Genomic DNA, 16,678 nt, shown 5'->3' on the forward strand with positions numbered 1-16,678 from the left:
CAGCCTCCCTAGCGCTTGGATTGCAGGCGTGCGTCACCATGCCCAGCCTGATAGCCCCACATATTTGCCATGCGGCACCTCTTACGTCTGTGCGTGTCCTCTGCACAGTCTCAGGCACCGCTGCTCTGTCTCTCAGCCCCCTCCCGGTCTCTGGCTACAGTTCCCATGGTCTTGTCACTGTCCCTCGGCACACCTATGCGCGCTGTCGCCCGGCCGGCCTCTGCACTCTGGTGGTTTTTAACCTATGTCCCGTTGCTCTTTCGGGAACCGAGACAATGCTTGTGTGCCGAGAAATGTGCCTGGCGCTGGGATCAAAGGTCACTTGGGGCAACTTCCTGCTCTTTGAATTTTCCAGGTGGGGCTCTCTGACCAATGAAAAAGGTAAATTAATGAGATGAGTGCTTCGCTGACACTTTCCTGACCTGGACAAGAAGCTGCCTGTAAGGTCAAGTGAGGCTGTCCCTTTCTTATATTATTTGGTTCAAAAATTTTTTTGTGTTTTTTTTTTTTTGTGTGTGTGTGTGTGTGAAGCAAGGAAACTCACTGTGCAGTTGAGGCTGGCTTAGAACTCACCGTGAAGCCCAGGCTGGCCTCGATCTCACCGCGATCCTCCTGCCTCAGTCTCCTGAATGCTGGGATCACAGGGGTGCGCCACCACGCCCAGCCTCCTGCCATACTTTGGACTCACCAAGCCTCAAACCTCATAGGAGTCAACTGCTTAAAATTAATCTCCCTGTCTGTATATCTTAGGAGGAGCCCACATCACCACTTAACACGGCTGTCCCCTCTGCCCTGGGCTGCGGCCCTGGCTGGCTCAGGGGAAGCGCGCTGGGGGCTGCAGCAGGAGGGGTGAGATAATGAGGAGCAGGGCCTCTGTCGCCAGGAAGGGCAGTTGGGGCCTCAAGGTGAGCTCGGCCCCGCCTGGGAAGGGGCCAGCTGGCCGGCAGGCGATGGGCGGGGACGGCTGGGGTGGCGGTGGCTTCTGATCCAGGGACACATGGCGCTGGGTGGTGCTGGGGCTGGCAGGAAGGTGGTTCTGGTGGACGTGCAGAGGCGGAGGCACCCTGACGGCAGCGGTCACTCGTCTGCACCCCCGCCCCGGCAGGGTGGCAGCTGCAGGGGGACACTGTCTCAGGGAAGAGCAATACAGGGCTCAGAGGGATTTCAGCCACTGCATTACCAGCCGCTGCGTCCCGCTGAGGATCCCCGGCCCCTGCGACGTGTGAGGAAGGCACAGCTGGCATGGGCGGGGCCCCGAAGGTCTCTGCTCCCGGCACTGGGAAGCTCTCTCCTTCTGGCACATACCTCGCCTGGGCCGTGACAACCCAGGAAGTGGCGGACAGGGGGACACTGGGACACACCAGTCAGATCCTGGGGTACTCTGCCACAAGCGACACCCTGGCACTTTAACAAAAACTCTTCTTGAGAAAGGTCTCACTAAGCTGCCCGGGTAGGCCTTGAACTCGGGGTCCTCCTGCCCAGCCTCCCTAAGGCTGGGACTATAGGAGCGCACCCCCAGGCTGACTAATCGAGTTCAGTATTTTTAACAATCCTGTGCACAAAACAGCTTCTTGGTGTGAGATTTTCCACTGCGGCCGACGTCAGCGCTCGGCTGGTTCAGGGTTTGGATCCCCTGAGCGGGATGTTTACCCTGTGCTTGCAGAAGAGCCACTTCCTGTCTGGGGCAGGACTGGGCTTTGACTCGTGCGCTTCTGACCTGGCCCAGGTCAGGACACGGGAGACCACGTGAGGAGCCCACGCCCTCCCCAGGCCGCGCGGAGGGTCCAGGGTCGCAGGGGTGACCAGGGGCGGCAGGGAGACCGAGTGACAGGGCAGTGCCACCACTCAGCCCGCCATGGACTGGGGCCCTACGCTGCCCACCCAGTGTCTCTCCCCCGCCTTCCTGAAAGACACAGGGGACAGCAAGCCAGGGGGCGCTGGGAAGATGTCCCCACCGGAGCCACACGCATGGCTGCACTTCCCCGCTTTTCCTACGTGTTCATCAAACACCAGACAGGACAGCCAGGCACAGGGACAGTGGCAGGTCCTCGTGTGGTGTCTCTGAGGACAGCGGGGACAGCCCTGGAGAGTGGGAGTCTGGGGAGGGGAGCTGCACTGGGCCGTGATTGGCTGAGACCTTAGGGGCTGGGGCAGCAGTCTGGCAGGAGGGGGCAGGGAGGACAAAGTAGCGCAGGCAGCTGGATGAGTGGTGTAGGCAGCTGAATTAGGTAAAAATTAATACACAATGTGGGGTGTGATGGCACACGCCTGTAATCCCAGCTTTCTGGAGGGAGGCTGAGGCAGGAGGATCACTGAGAGTTCCAAGCCAGCCTGGGTTACATAGTGAGTTCACAGCAAGGCTGAACTGCACAGGGAGACCCTGTCTTAAACAAAACAAACAAAACAAAGCAACACAAAAGGACCAAAAAGTAATTTACACTTGGAGAGGGACTGGGCTCTCTCGGAAGTCAGTGAAATGCAGAGACAGCATAATTGTGGCTAGAGGCGCATCTGAGGAAGGAAGACCAGGCCTTGAGATGAAAGTCCCAAGGGCCAAACCCTAAGGGATGAAGGGAAACTTGAGATTATACTGTAATTGACACTGCCGGGTCCACTGGGTCCAGATACGCATCAGATACCTGGATGGGTGACAGGCCGTCTGGACCCATCCCCTCTCCAAGTGCTCCTGTTGTAGAAGTCACAGATGGGCCCAGGTTAATGACGTCACCCCTGCACCCCGGCTATGCTCTGTGCTTCCCTACCGGATCAGGTTAGCTTCGCCACTCTACGTATGATCTGATTGGTTGATTACAGTTCGGCCCATGTTGTACCCACATTGTGACTGCTGTACACATTATTCCCCACAACAGGCCTCAGAGGCCCCAAGGACCCCTGCTGTCTCTCACAGCTATTCCTATTCCCCATTCCCATTCGCCAAGAGACCTTCCCTGCTCTTAACCCTGTTTGTCCCATGGAATTCATTCTTCAGTTCAGGAGAGATGAACTCAGCACGCCTGACACCTGGCAGGTTGGCAGTGATATTTCTCCCACACCAGTGGCGCACCCCTGTGATCGAGTGCTCAGGAGGCTGAGGCAGGAGGATTGCCATGAGGTTGAGGCCAGCCTGGGCTATGTAGTGAGTTCAAGGCTGGCTTCCACTGGGACTCTTGTTTCTGCATTCCCAGTGCCAAGGAAAGCTCCTTGGCTTCCGTGCCCAGAGGCTGGGCCCGAGGTGTCCTGGAGACCTGGGTCCTCGAGTCCTGTCTGTGGGGGAGACCCAGGCCTCATGATGCCTGCACCCCTACCTGGTGGTCTCTCTGCTGCCCGGGTCCTGGGGTGCCTCCTTTGGTGTCCCCGTGGGGGGCAGGCATGGCTCCTCCTGCCGTCCTGCCATGGCATCTGCGGCTGCTGGGGAGAGAGAGCTCAGAGTGCCTGCCCGCTCGGGGCCGGCTTGGAGCCAGCTTGGGAGGCATGGGGACCGCACAGCCAGCAGGGCACGAATTGCCTCCCCGCACTGCTCGCCCCTGGCACCCAGGTTTACCTGGGCCCTGCATGCGGCTGAGCCCCTCAGCACCCCTGCAGGGCCAGCAAGCTTCCTGGGCAAGTGGGGTCCCCAGGTACTGCCCAGGCTGCATCTGTGCTCCCCTGCCACACAGCCCTCTTCGCTGGCCCAGCCCACCCTGTGTGCGTCTGCTGGCCTGGCAGCCCGGGCCCTCCTCTGGGAGCCTGGAGGAGGCCTAGGAATCCGCACTGCAAGCCCTGGAGCGCAGCCCAGCTGCTGCCTGCTCAGACCCAGGCGGGGGCAGCGATGGTGGCCATGGGAGCGGCCCTAGCAGGCTTCGCTCCAGCCACGGCGCGGGGCACAGGGTGGCTGGGACGCGCTAGACGGAGTGGGCAGCAGGAGGATGGCGTCTGTGCTGGGGATGCAGAAAGGCGCCCGGAGAGTGGAGAAAGCCAAAGCTGGAGGTCTGACCTCTCCAACAGGACAACTCTGCCCAGTGTGGGGCACAGCCCTGTACTCCCAGCACTCTGGGAAGCTGAGGCAGGAGGATGGCATATTCAATCCTAGCCTGGGCGACTCAGTGGCTCAGTAAGACTGTCTCAAAATGACAGATAAAAAAAGGGCCGGAGACGTGGCTCAGTGCAAAGGCCTTGGGTTCAATCCCAAGCACACACACACACAAAAGCGGGGAGAACTTATGTTCAAGGACAGGACTTTTAAGAACTCGGGGTGCTGGCCTGGGCTAGAAGCAGGCCTGATGGGGCTGGGTGAGGGCAGTGAACACCCCATCTTCAGCAGGAGGCAGAAGCAGTGCTAGGGGTGGCACCGGGGCCTGGGAGGGAAAGGGGGAGGGGAGGGGGAAAGGCGGTGGGGGAGGGAAGGGGGAGGGGAGGCGGGAGCCTGGGTCCGGGCCAGTTTGTGAGGCAGGGGTGGGTGTGAGCAGGGACGCTTGGGCTGTGGGCCCAGCACTCCCGGGGTGTATCCTGAGTTAGATTTGCTCACCCGGGGGGCAGCTGAGTACCTGGGGCCTCTGGGCAGATGCCATGACCACCAAGGCACAACGCCCTTGGCAGGCACCCACGGTACCCATGCAAGGAATAAGAATTTGCCAAGGCCTGGATTTTGTAAGGGCTCAAATCGATCGCTCTTGAAAACAACATCAACGCTGTGACAAGGGCCGCCGCCACCACTCAACCGTTTCTGTGTGTGGCAAGTTCAGGTGCCAGACGGGACAAGCAGGGCCAGGGTGCAGATCAGGGGCACAGCGCTTGCCTGGTACACACCAGGCCCTGGGTTCCATGGCCAGAACCGCACACGCACACGTACATGCATGCACGCAGCACACGCACGCACGCACACACACACACAGAGCACGCAATCGTATTTACAATTAGTACAAAGTCAGGGGCCACTGTGCACCTCATTTGGGCAAACTAGGGTGTTCCTGATCAACTAAGTGACCCTAAACGAACAGCGCAGCTGGCTTGAAAGTCTAGGCCTGCTTCCCAGTCATTCTGATCTCAATGGCATTCGAGCAAATGGTAAAAACTGTCAGCCCGTTCAAGACCTCCACCTGGCAGGGGAGTCTCAGGGTACACGAGTGAGCTGATCATTTCACGAAAGCAAATGAGTATTTACAACTTACGACACTTACAAAATAACCGGTGAGCAAAGCTGGCGAAAAGCTCGCTCGGAGCCCCTCACCCCCTTCCTGCCCCGACTCTGAACCCAGCAGAGGCTTGGACTCCGGTCGCAGCAGCTGAGCGTCAGATGTGCCCCACCTGGCATCTGAGCGCCTCGGTTGTTTTCCTATTTGAATGGAAATTGGAGGCTTATCTGTGCTGCTCCCCATCCTTTCAATTTCCTTTCAAAAATTAAACACAAATACTTTGTATGTTTCTGATTCAAAATATTTCTTTCTTCCTGGAATCTAAAAAAAAAAACCTCTATCCCCCATCCGTCTCTGGCTAGCTCAACTGTATGCGTTACAGCTCGCCCAGATCTGGAGCTGTCTGCTCCCTAATCCGTGTTCTGACCCTGGGCAGCCTTCGAGGCCGTGCTCAGCACCTTGGAACCAGAACTGAGGCATGGAGACCCCGGCCATGGAGCTACACTGCTGTATTATTTTAAGTGGGGTCTGAAGCCGGGTGAGGTGGTGCATGCCTATAATCCCAGAACTCTGGGAGGCTGAGGCAGGAGGATTGCAAGTTTGAATCCAGCTTGGGCAATTTAGCAAGACCCTGTCTCAAAATGAAAAATTAAAAAAGGGCTGGGGATGTAGCCCAGTGCAAAGACCCTGGGTTCAATTCCCAGCTTCGGAAAAAAAAGAAAAGGTTTGAGGATTGAGCCCAGGGCCTTCACAGTGAGTTATATCCTTAGCCCCTTTTTAAACTTTATTTTTTAAAGTTTTGAGTCAAGCGTCCCCGGAAGCAGCTGGCACAGGAAACTCCAGCTGCTGCTCCCTGAGATTCTGGGTGTCACCGGCCCACCCCACCAGACCCGACCGCAGAGGGCGACTTCTTACATGGCGAGGGCGGGCAGCGCTCAGGGACCCCGGGTGTGGGCTCCGTGTAGCTGGCCTGCAGAGACCGAGGGGACCCGCGTCTGGCCTGTTGGGCATTCTGGGGAGAAACGTCCTCAAGCCTGCAGTAAAGTATGAAAAACAGTGAGGGTTACACAGAGTTGAGACAGCTGACTGATGGGTCCCCTGTAGCATCTCAAATCCAGGCCTGCCACCCTCCTGTTAAGCTGTTTCACTTATTAGTAGTAGTGATAGGAGTAGGAGTAGTATTACTAGGGATTGAGCTCAGACCTTCAAACATCTCCAGTGCCCACTGTCCCTTTTCTGAGACAGCGTCTGGCTAAATTACTACATTGCCCAGCTGGGTTTGAACTTGTGACCCTCCTGCCTCAGCCTCAGGAGTGCAGGGATTACTTATGGGCATGGTGACACCACCACTCCTGGCCAGGCTTAGACACCTAACACCTGTCTAAGCCTGTCTCAGGGCTCTGGGTGTCCCGGGCCTAGGACAACTCCAGGCGACCGTTTCAGGCACAGGGCTTTGGGTCCTTGCCCTGGATGAGGGAGGTGGGTGAAGGGATGAATTCAGCCGGGGAAGACAGGACAGGGGTCCTGTCAGCGTGTCAGAGGCAGGCAAACATAAGACTGGGGGCGGAGGTCTTTTCTTTTGTGGAGACAGGGTCTGGCTATGTAGCCCAGGCTGGCCGCAAACTTACTGTGATGCTCCTGCCTCAGCATGCCAAGTGCCGGGATCACAGGTGTGCACTACCACGCCTAGCCCCAAAACATAGGTATTTATACTGCAGCATTTCAGACTTAAGGCACCACAAAAAATGGAGCCGTCCATCCCTCCGTGAGGGTGCAGGGTCCCCGAGGACCCCCAGGGGGTGACTGAGAAGGCCCTGCGGCGGATCAGGCATTTAGCCCTGATTTCCAGCGAGTTGACAAAGGAAGGGTGATCAGCCCCAGAAGGTCCCTGCCTGGTTGCCTGGACGTGGAGGGCCCGGAGGCAGGGCGGAGGCTGGGCCCCTGGGCTGGAGGAAGGCGGGGACCCCCTCATCGAGGACCCAGCAGCAAGCCCTAGAGGGTGTGGGTGTTGGGGTAGGAGCAGAAACCAGAGAACCCCGGCGGGACGATGGCCTGCTCCAGGCTCTGGAAGGCGCTGGCAGGAGGCAGGGTGTGGGAACCACAGATGGCACGGGGACGCCGAGGAGAGGCCCATGCTGGACATTGCGGTGACCGCAGACAGCGGCCAGGAAGGAGGTGGCCAGGTGGCCAGGTGGCAGTGGGAGTGCACTAGGCCCCTAGGGCCTGGGGTGGGGACCGCAAGGTGACCTGTGCCCAGCAGCAATGCCCCCTGGAAGCCACTGCAGGGCTGGGAATGGGGAACCAAAGGGGCCACGGTGGAAGCCAGCTGGTGGCCTCAGGAGGGGATGTGTGAGGAGCCAGAGATGCGGCAGAGATGGGCGCAGGGGGCACCTGGACCAGGAGGGCTGGGCCTGGGCCCGGGCTGGAGGGGTGGGAGCCCCGAGCCACACGGGCCTGGTGCAGTGTTTGCTGCAACCTCTCTGCACCCAGTGATAAACCCAGTCCGGGTTCATCTGGGTTGAGAAACTGGGTTGAGAACACACAGCGTGACCCGCCATCCCGACCTCTAAACACAACCACTTCACATTTGATATCTTTTTGCCAAGTGTGGTGGTGCACGCCTGTCCTCTCAACACTCTGGAAGGCTGAAGCAGGAGGATGCAGGTTAGAGACCAGCTTTAGCAATTTAGCGAGACCCTGTCTCAAAATAAAAAATAAAATAATAAGGGTTGGGGATGTGGCTCAGCATCAAGGTCCTGGGTTTGAGCCCTAGTACCAAACAAACAAACAAACAACACTGGCTATCTTCTGAGTCTTTTGAAAATGCAAGTAGGCTCGGATGGGTAAATGCAGGCGCTCGGCCTGCCCTCAGGGCCCACCCTGTCCACGGGTGACTCCCTGCAGCACCCTCTGGACGAGGAGAGAGGAGTCCCTGGGTCACGGCGGGGAGCTGAGCCCACGGGGGAGAGTGAGGGGGGCTCTGGGCACCGGCCGAAGCTTACTTGTCCCACGGGGTAGGAGCGAGGCTACGGCTCGTGAATGCCTGGTGGCCGAGCACACGCACAGCTGCTTACCGGCTTTTGTTTTTTGGTGCTGGGTGTGGAACCCAGAGCTTCGTGCCTGTCAGGCACCTTCTCCATCTCTGAGCCCCACCCTCACTGCACAGAAGTATCTTAAAGTCATCTACAAATAGATCTGGAGTCCTGCGTGCGTGCGTGCGAGCGTGTGTGTGTGTGTGTGTGTGTGTGTGTGTGTGTGTAGATGGGGTTTTGCTATGTAATCCAGGCTGGCTTTGAACTCACTTTGTGATGGCCCTGCAGAGGGTCTCGAGCTTGCAGAGATCTTCATGCCTCAGCCTGCTAGTGCTAGAAATATTGACGTGCCTCACTGTGCCTGACTTTGACCTGGAGTCTTAACTGTGTGGCTCCCACCCCGAGCGAGAGCCTGGGCTATGGGAGAGGCTGCAGAGAGGACAAGCAGGAGTGTACCCGGTGGCCCCACCACGCTGCAGGTCCTTTCCTCTGAAATGACCTGGAAGCCCTGCAATTGACCCACTTCTCCTCCTGGAAGAAACGTGGAGGTAGGGTAGGGAGTGAAGGCCCAACCATCTCCCTGCAAAAGTGCTCTAAAGATAAATGATAAAGAGATAAGTGCTTTCCAACACCAGTGCTTTATTTCGCATTTTAGACACATGCACCTTACACGGCAGTTAAGCAAAGCAAATCCCAGCAGACAGACTCCGGACTCTCGAGCCGACTTACACTGGGCACCCGGTCCTGTGGCCGCCAGGGGTGACGGGCCTGCGCAGGGGCCCGTCCCCGCTCCGCCGCACGCCGGCCTGGCCCCTCCGCCGCGCCTTCCCCGTGTTGGTCATGATCTGAGGATGGAAGAGGACAGGGCTGAGAAACTGCTCTGGCGGGTTGGAGGTTTAGCTGGGGCTGGAGGTTTAGCTCAGCGGCACAGCGCCTGCACGGCAACTGCAGGGTCGTGAGTTCGATCCCCGGTACCGGGGGTGGGGAGAAACTGCTCCGGGACAGAGCCCAGGAGCATGCAGAGGTCTCCAGAGAAGCAGCCTGCAGAGAGCACAGGCAGAGGGCTGTCAGGAGCGCAGGCCTCGGGGATGTCCTTGGAGGTTTGCACATGACACTGTGCAGCAGAGTGAATTTTAAAACAAGCCAAGCAGAGGAGGTGAAAGGAAATGAATACCTGCAGTAGCTTGGAACATCTCCAGAGAGAACCAGACTTTTTATTTTAATTTTTTGATATAACTTTTTCCCCCATTCCCCTACCCTCTATTTTTTTGAGACAGGATCTCACTATACAGTGCAGACTGTCCTTGAACTCACTGTGTAGCTCAGGCTGGCCTGGACCTCAAGGCAATCCTCCTGCCTCAGCCTCCCCAGTGCTGGGATTACAGGCTTGTGCCACCACGCTTGGCAAACTAGACTTTTTAAAGTGACAGGGGAAAAAGATGCACAGACTTGAGATAATAAAAAATTAACATTTCCTGTGTAGGCAGAGGCAGCAAACCACAAATTGGGATGAAGTGCTTGCAGCAAATGTAATAACGAAAAGGTTAACATTTTCATTAGGAGCTCCTACCAACCACCGGCAAAGCATTCACACAGACCCACCGCAGAATATGAAGTACTACCAGTAAAGAGAAGGAAAATGATCAACTTTACATGCAATTAGAAACCACAATCTTACAAAAATGTGGGCCAGGCATTTACAGGCACACACCTGTAATCCCAGCACTTGGGAGGCTGAGGCAGGAGGATTGCCATGAGTTCAAGGGCAGCTTGGGCTGCCTGGTAAGACCCTGTCTCTAAAACACTTAAAAAAAAAAAAAAAAGAAAAAGAAAGTACCACTTTTCAGCTGTTATCTGAGTGACCAAGACATGGTTCTCTCCATTGCTGGGAAATAAGGTTGGAGATATGGCACCGCCGGTATTAGAGATAACTGTGGGAACGTGATTTGGTGTTTTATATCAAGAGTCATAAAAATGCTCATATCTTTGGGTGTAAATTCCACCTAAAGAATCCAAAATAAGGAAAATGTTCAATGAGGTTGCTCATTATAAAATTACTATGGAGTAAAACTGAACACTGTCTATTAGTAGAAGAAGAAGTAAAATACGGCCCAGTCAGCTGACATATTATATGGCCATTTCTCCTGAGAAGTAAGCAGTTATGAAGAAAAATGTTTATTTAAAACATTAAATACGTATCAGCTAATAATAATGCACACAAGCAATCCTTTCAGTTATATTAAAAGTACACAAAGCTGCAAGGAAATGAAACCTGAAATATGCGGAGTGGTTACTGGACAGCAGAACTGAGAGTAATTCTGATTTTCTTTGTTCCAAGTTTTCTGTAACCTGGTTAGGGTTTTGTTCATAATTAAGAAAAATGGTTGAAAGGAGAAATCACTATAAAACTGACAAGGCAGAAGAAAGCCTGTGGATTGACCCCTCACCCGCTTCCTGTCTCAGGGCTCTGCTACGAGTGACTGCAGATGTGACTCCCTGCCTCAGAATAAATGCACACAGGGGCTGGGAATGCCACTCAGTGCAAAGGCCCTGGGCTCAGTCCCCAGTACTGGAAATAAAAGAAAAAAGAAGGAATGCGGCCCCGTTCCTTGGCACCTGTGGTTTTGACTGCGATTGCCTCTGCACTCTGCCCGACCTCCCTGGGTCTCACTCACCTTCAAGGCCTGGAGTTCCGTTTCTGGTTTTTCTTGGTTTTTCTCCGGTACTGGGAACCGAACTCACGAACTTGCGCTTGCCAGGCAGGCGCTTTGCCACTGAGCTAAATCCCCAGCCTGGAGTTCCGTTTCTGGACACCCCCATAACCACAGAACACAATTTAATTTGTTTCTCTTCAAATTCTCATTCCTTGAATTTTTCTGGGCAACATACATGAATTTCATGCAATAATTCAAAAGATTGCAATCCTCAGTATAAATGGGATCATAATGAGCTGCATGCAATTTATTCTCCAGCAAATTATGATCAACACATGTCAGTGGGGGGATCTACCTCCCATTTATTAGTTTTGAGAATTTGTGACTCATTCACAATAGGATTTGCAATCCTCCTGCCTCAGCCTCCTGAGTAGCTGGGGTTACAAGTATACTGCGCTGTGCACGGCAAAGTAATATATTTTCATTTTAGTCACTTCATGCTGCTATGTCCTCAGACTTCCCTGTAACCTCCCGTGTCACCTGGTTCGGGGATAGTCACAGGCAACTTCCTAGTTTGCTAAGGAGACACTGGGTTGAGTTCCGCAGTGGGGGAAATGCATCTGCCTCAGCCACTTCTCTCCAGTCCAAGGACTGGGGCAGGAAGGGGTTCAGGGTACTCAGCAACCATCGGTGTGCAAGAAAACATGACACGTTCGCACATCTGGCTGTCGAAGGGTGGTGGAATGTGCCACCCTGGCCTGAGGGTTATCTTGTGCTAAAGGCACCTGAAAAACAGCTCACCTAAGAAGGGCACTTGGGTCTTCCCCAGCGGAGATAAAAGGCTCCCCTGGGAAGACAACTTCCCATGCCAGGAGAAAAGAAGGAAGGAAATCTCAGCCCAGAATCGCAACCTCACACACACCTGGTTAAACTCTATCTCACCTCCTTCACTCCCGGCAGCAAACACTGCAAACTCGTCACACTTGTGACAGAAACATGACTTTCTATGTTTATGTCGGTAAAGCATTCCAAACTTGTCACAGACAGAGGTGTTCAAAAAATATAGGGAGAAAGCCAGGCTTGGTGGCCTGTAATCTCAGTAGGCGGGAGGCTGAGGCAGGAGGATCACCACAAGTTTGAGGCCAGCTTGGGCTACATAGCCCGTTCAAGATCAGCCGGGAACACATAGTGAGACTCTGTCTCAAAAAACAGAAGGAAATAAGTAAATAATGTAGGCTCTAGCGGATGTGCCCAGTAAGTTTGTTGGGAAGACGAAATGCAGTCAGGTGTGAGAAGCATCCGGCTGAGGGCTGAGTTCCCGTGAGGCGCGCCCGTCACTGTTGTCAAAGGTTACTTCAAAACAAACGCAGAAAGCAGGGCCGCTAGGATGTGTCCGTGCTCTGTGCGCAGCTGAAGCAGCTGTTTAACTTCGGGCTTCTCCGTGGGAGAGCTGGGGACTGTTCAGCACAGTGGGTGACAGGGAAAGCTCCCCCAAAGCTGCTGCAGGACAGGCGGGGTGAGCTGTGAGCCTGGGTGACCTGCGGCCGCGCCAAGTCTCACCAGAACCAAGCCGGGTGGCACAGGCGCCGGGACCCCCGCTGGTCTCTCGCAGGCGTGAGAAGAGCGACTTGACTCGTTCCTGTCTGCAGCCCTCGGGGGCTGGGGGCTGTGACCTGGGGTGGGGGGCAGGGGTGGCTACAGGTCCCGGGGTTGGGGGGGACCCTCTGCGTCCAGGGTCCCCAGGGACACTTCCTGCACCCCCGCCCCCCACCGCAGTAGGTCTGCCGCTGCAGTGCCGCCTCCTGGTGGGTGTTGGGTCACTGGTGAGCTCGGTACCGACTCCTAGGATTCGGGTCGGGGGTCAGGGGCCGGCCCAGCCACTTCTAAACCCACACTTCATGGTATGGGCCCAGCTCCGGCTCCTGGGGTGCTGCCTGCCAACCCCCCGACATCTGGCCAGTGTGGCCACCTCTCGGACAGCTGTCTTCTGTCTCTTGTCTTCTGTGAGTCTCACCAAGGCAGCAGCTGTACCTTCAGCTTCTCCACTGTCTTAAGCAAATGGTTTAAGAACTTTCCTTTTCTTTTCTTTTTTTTTTTTTTTTTTTTTTTTTTTTTTTGGTCTTTTTGAGACAGGATCTCAATATGCAGCTCAGGCTGGCCTTGAGCTCACTTTGTAGCCCAGGCTGGTCTCGAACTCACAATGATCCTCCTGCCTCAGCCTCCTGAGTGCTGGGATTACAGGCGTGCGCCACCACGCCCGGCTGAGAACTTTTCAAATATAATGTTTCTGACCAAGTATTTCAAAAGGCCCCATCTTCAGACTTACCTGGGGAAACCCGCAAGGCCCCAATACACCAGAACGAGGCCTTGGGTCCTGCCTTCCAGGCTCACCTTCCCGGGGGAGACGTCTTCTGCCTTCTGTGCCATGAGAGCCACAGCATGGCCGGAGCCTCTTGGGAATCTGTGGCCCAGCACACGAGGGCCGCTGGCTGGCTGGGGGCTTCAGATCCCGGCCTGGGTGGCTGAGGTGGACTCGGGGTGACAGGTGACCAGTGGCAGGCGGGGAGTGCACGTGGGACCTTGGAGTTGTGCGATGCAGATGTTATTTCTTTCTAGTCAGGTACAGGTGTTCCTAGGAGGAGGCCCCTCGTGGGCCCAGGGCGGCGGGCTCAACAGCAGCCTCCCAAAGCTCAGTGTACATCCTGGGCCCGGAACCTGTAGTGTGGCCTTGTTGGGAGACTGTCCCGGGGCCCCCCAAGCACAGTCACGTGGGTCTCCCCAGGGCACAGCAGAGGAGCACACAGAGAAGCGGGGCTGTGCTGAAGACGGAGGCGGAGATCACAGGTTGCGCCGCAGGCCAGGGCAGAAGACAAGGACTCTCCCTTCAAGCCCCCGAGGGAGCCCGGGCCGGCAACCTCTTGGTTTTAGACTTCTACCTCCAACACTGTGAGGGTGAATTTCCGAGGTTTCAAAACCCCCAGTTCTCAGTATTCTGTTATTCAAACCATGAGAATGAAAGCGCTTGGACTTCACATCTGCAGTGAATTCTATCTGTGCCTCGTTCTTGTTTTATTTTTTGAGGCAGGGTCTTGCTATGTTGGCCTCTAACTCACTATGCAGCCCAGGCTGGCCTTGAACTGGCGATCCTCCTGCCTCAGCCTCCTGAGTGCTGGGATTACAGGTGCGGCCACCATGCTGAGCTCGTACTCCATTCTCATTACTTCTCCACGCAATCGCTGCTGACCAGCGAGACACACAAGCACGCAGCAAGCAGTGTGCTGGCCCTGATGGGCTTGGGGGCCGTGCGTGAGGACCGTGGGGCCAGGGCACAGGCACCGCCGTCTCCACAGGAGTCTCCCTGCTTTGCAAAGGAGCCACACCCGCTGGCGTCCTGCGCTCCCCGTAGCCTGCTTATGCCCTGCAGGTGCTGGAAGACTCGCTTCTCACTGAATGGCCCCCGGCGCTGACAGCCACGTCCTTCCCACGGTTTATTCCAGACGCCCCCGGGAGCCTCGGGCACCTGTCTGCGGGGCTTGGGGTGACTGAGCACAGCCCGGCAGCTGACTGACCCGCCCGCTCCTCCCTCCCGTCTGCCTCCCAGCCGCGTCCCACGGCCCCAGCTGGCTGAGCGGTGGAGCCACTGGGGTCCCCTGGGCCAGCTCCTCAGCCCCTCAGATGCTCCGACTGACGGCTGGGTCCACCCTGAAGCGCGGCTCTCTTCTGCTCCCGCCCCCAGCTGTTTTTCTGTCCCTTTCCTGCGCCTCCTCCCTGTCCCAAGCCTGGGGTGCCCGGCACCCTGTCCTCAGTCCCTGCGCTCTGTCTCAGGCTCCACTTTGCTGGGCAGCCTCGTCTGCTCCAGCGGCTTTGCCCTCCCCGCGTGCCGATGCCTTCCTCAGCAGCAGAAGCGACAGCCAAGGTTGTGTCACGGCCAGGGCCCCAGCACGTTCCCCGTCCTGCTGCCGCCACCTGTTACAGGTGTCCAGGACCCTGCCCAGAAGCTGCATGGACCCTGTGTTCCCGGGACATCTGTGAGACACAGCCGCGTCCCCCCCGCCCGCCGTGCGGCGCTCACCCCCAGGTACTCCGTGGTCAGCAGCTTCTCGCCCGAGAGCTCCCCGAGCTGGGGCTGGATCAGCTCGTCCTTGTCCAGGTCCGCTTCCATGGTGTCATGGTCCTCCTGCTTTGAAGGGGACAGGGGTGAGTGCGGGGCCTCCCACCAGCGGCCACAACCCCTGTGAGGCGCAGCGCTGCGACGGGAGGAGGCCGTGGCCCTGCCCCGATCTCCCTGCGAAGCTGTGGCTGCAATGACCCCAGCACATGCCCTGCCTGAGGGGACCAGGAGACTGTGTGGCAGGTTTTTCCTTTAGGCACTTCGTGACCAAGAAGGGAGAGGGTCAGCGCTCAGGTCTCAGCCACAGAAGCTGAGGACGAGGATGTCACTTCGCTCTACGGTACGTGTGGTGTGCTGCCACCACGGCCCGACACCTTCAGGGTCGTCCTGTGGCAAATGCAGCAACCTCACCCAGCACAGGAGGCGGCTCCGGAGGAGAGCAGGGAGAGAGAACCGTGGGACCGGGACCAGGATCGGGACCGGAATCTGGGCACCGATGGGTCGTGCATGGCAGATTCAGGTGTGACTTCCACAGGGGGACAACACCAAACCCAAGGGGCAGCCAGTGCTACACTGCTGATCTTAAGAATGCAGTGATTAGCTGGGCATAGTGGTGCACACTTGTAATCCCAGCGCTTGGGAGGCTGAGGCAGGAGGATTTCAACTGGAGCCCAGCCTGGGAAACTCATCAACTTAGTGAGAATCTTTCTCAAAATTAAAAAAAAAAGTCCTGGGATGTAATTCAAAGCAAAGGCCTGGGTTCAACCCCAGTGTAAAAGAAGAGGAAAAAAGGAGCAGTGGGAGAGGGAGGGGGAGAAGAAAGAAAAAAAAAATGGATGAAACGGAGAGGCAGTTCTTTGAAAGGATGAATAAAATGGACAAATCTCCAGCAAGACTGAAGAGAAAAACAAGACACAAATTACCAGTATCAAGAGGAGACAGGACAGGGAGGGATTACTAAAGATAGCTGCACACGTAAGTGTGACAGAAGAGAAACAGCCACTGACCAGCCTTTCGACGTGAGACACGAGTCCTACAATTATTAAGAAAATTGAATTCTTTACTTTAAAAGCTCTTATAAAAACAACTCTCCAGGCCCACATGGTTTCTGAAGAAATCCATGAGGCTCTTAATGAAGTAACATCAATTCAGCAAACAGAAGAGGAAGTAACATTTCCTAATTTATCAACTGAAGCTAGTTTTACCCTGGTATCAAAACCAGATGAAGACAGAGCTCAAGAAGGAAAACACAAACATCTCTCACAGATACACTGCAGAAATCCTCCACAAACCGTGGAATCCAGTAACATACTGGAAGAATTACACGCCTGGGCCGAGTGGGGTTTGCTTCAGTGAGACAGGACTGGTTAGGGATTTAAGGTTTAAGCCAGGAGTAGGGGTGCAACACTTGTAATCCCAGCACTAGGGGAGGCTGAGGCAGGAGGATCACAAGTTGGAGCCTGGCTGGGAGAGTTTAGCAACTGTCTCCAAATGAAAAAATTTAAAAGGGCTGGGGATATACCTCAGTGCCAAGGGCCTGGGTTCAATCTCCAGTACTGCCAATACATTTTTTAAAGAGATAAAAACAAATAAATACATAAAATGTAATCATTGTAAGCCACACTATTAACAAGTGTCATGGCAAAAAAAAAAAAAAATCACAATCACACGTGAATCTTTTTAAAAAGCACTTGAAAAAAATTCAGTATCCAAAATGACAAAAACTGTCGTGACAATAAGAATGGGGGCACCTGATAAAAAGCACTCGTA

The 16,678-nt window shown here is 55.6% G+C and overlaps 1 protein-coding gene across 14 annotated transcripts in view; it reads right to left on the reverse strand.

The window, feature by feature from the left end:
• The window catches only part of Armc9 (armadillo repeat containing 9), a 92,009-nt gene that overhangs the window by 4,327 nt on the left and 71,004 nt on the right, over window positions 1-16,678 (reverse strand). For 5 of the 14 annotated variants that reach the window (XM_013519879.1, XM_013519880.1, XM_013519882.1 and 2 more), the window contains exons 20-23: window positions 14,870-14,977; window positions 8,873-8,988; window positions 6,027-6,145; window positions 3,306-3,408 (exon numbers count right to left, since the gene is read on the reverse strand). In XM_013519879.1, coding sequence (XP_013375333.1) covers window positions 3,306-3,408; window positions 6,027-6,145; window positions 8,873-8,988; window positions 14,870-14,977 — 446 coding nt within the window. Of the gene's footprint in view, window positions 1-675; window positions 1,127-3,305; window positions 3,409-5,187; window positions 5,312-6,026; window positions 6,146-8,762; window positions 8,989-14,869; window positions 14,978-16,678 lie in introns of those variants that run through there. The other 9 variants (XM_005395397.2, XM_013519890.1, XM_013519885.1 and 6 more) reach the window with 8 other exon arrangements.

This window comes from Chinchilla lanigera, unplaced genomic scaffold, assembly GCF_000276665.1.
Source record: "Chinchilla lanigera isolate Chin_1 unplaced genomic scaffold, ChiLan1.0 scaffold00052, whole genome shotgun sequence".
Taxonomy (NCBI): Eukaryota; Metazoa; Chordata; class Mammalia; order Rodentia; family Chinchillidae; genus Chinchilla; species Chinchilla lanigera.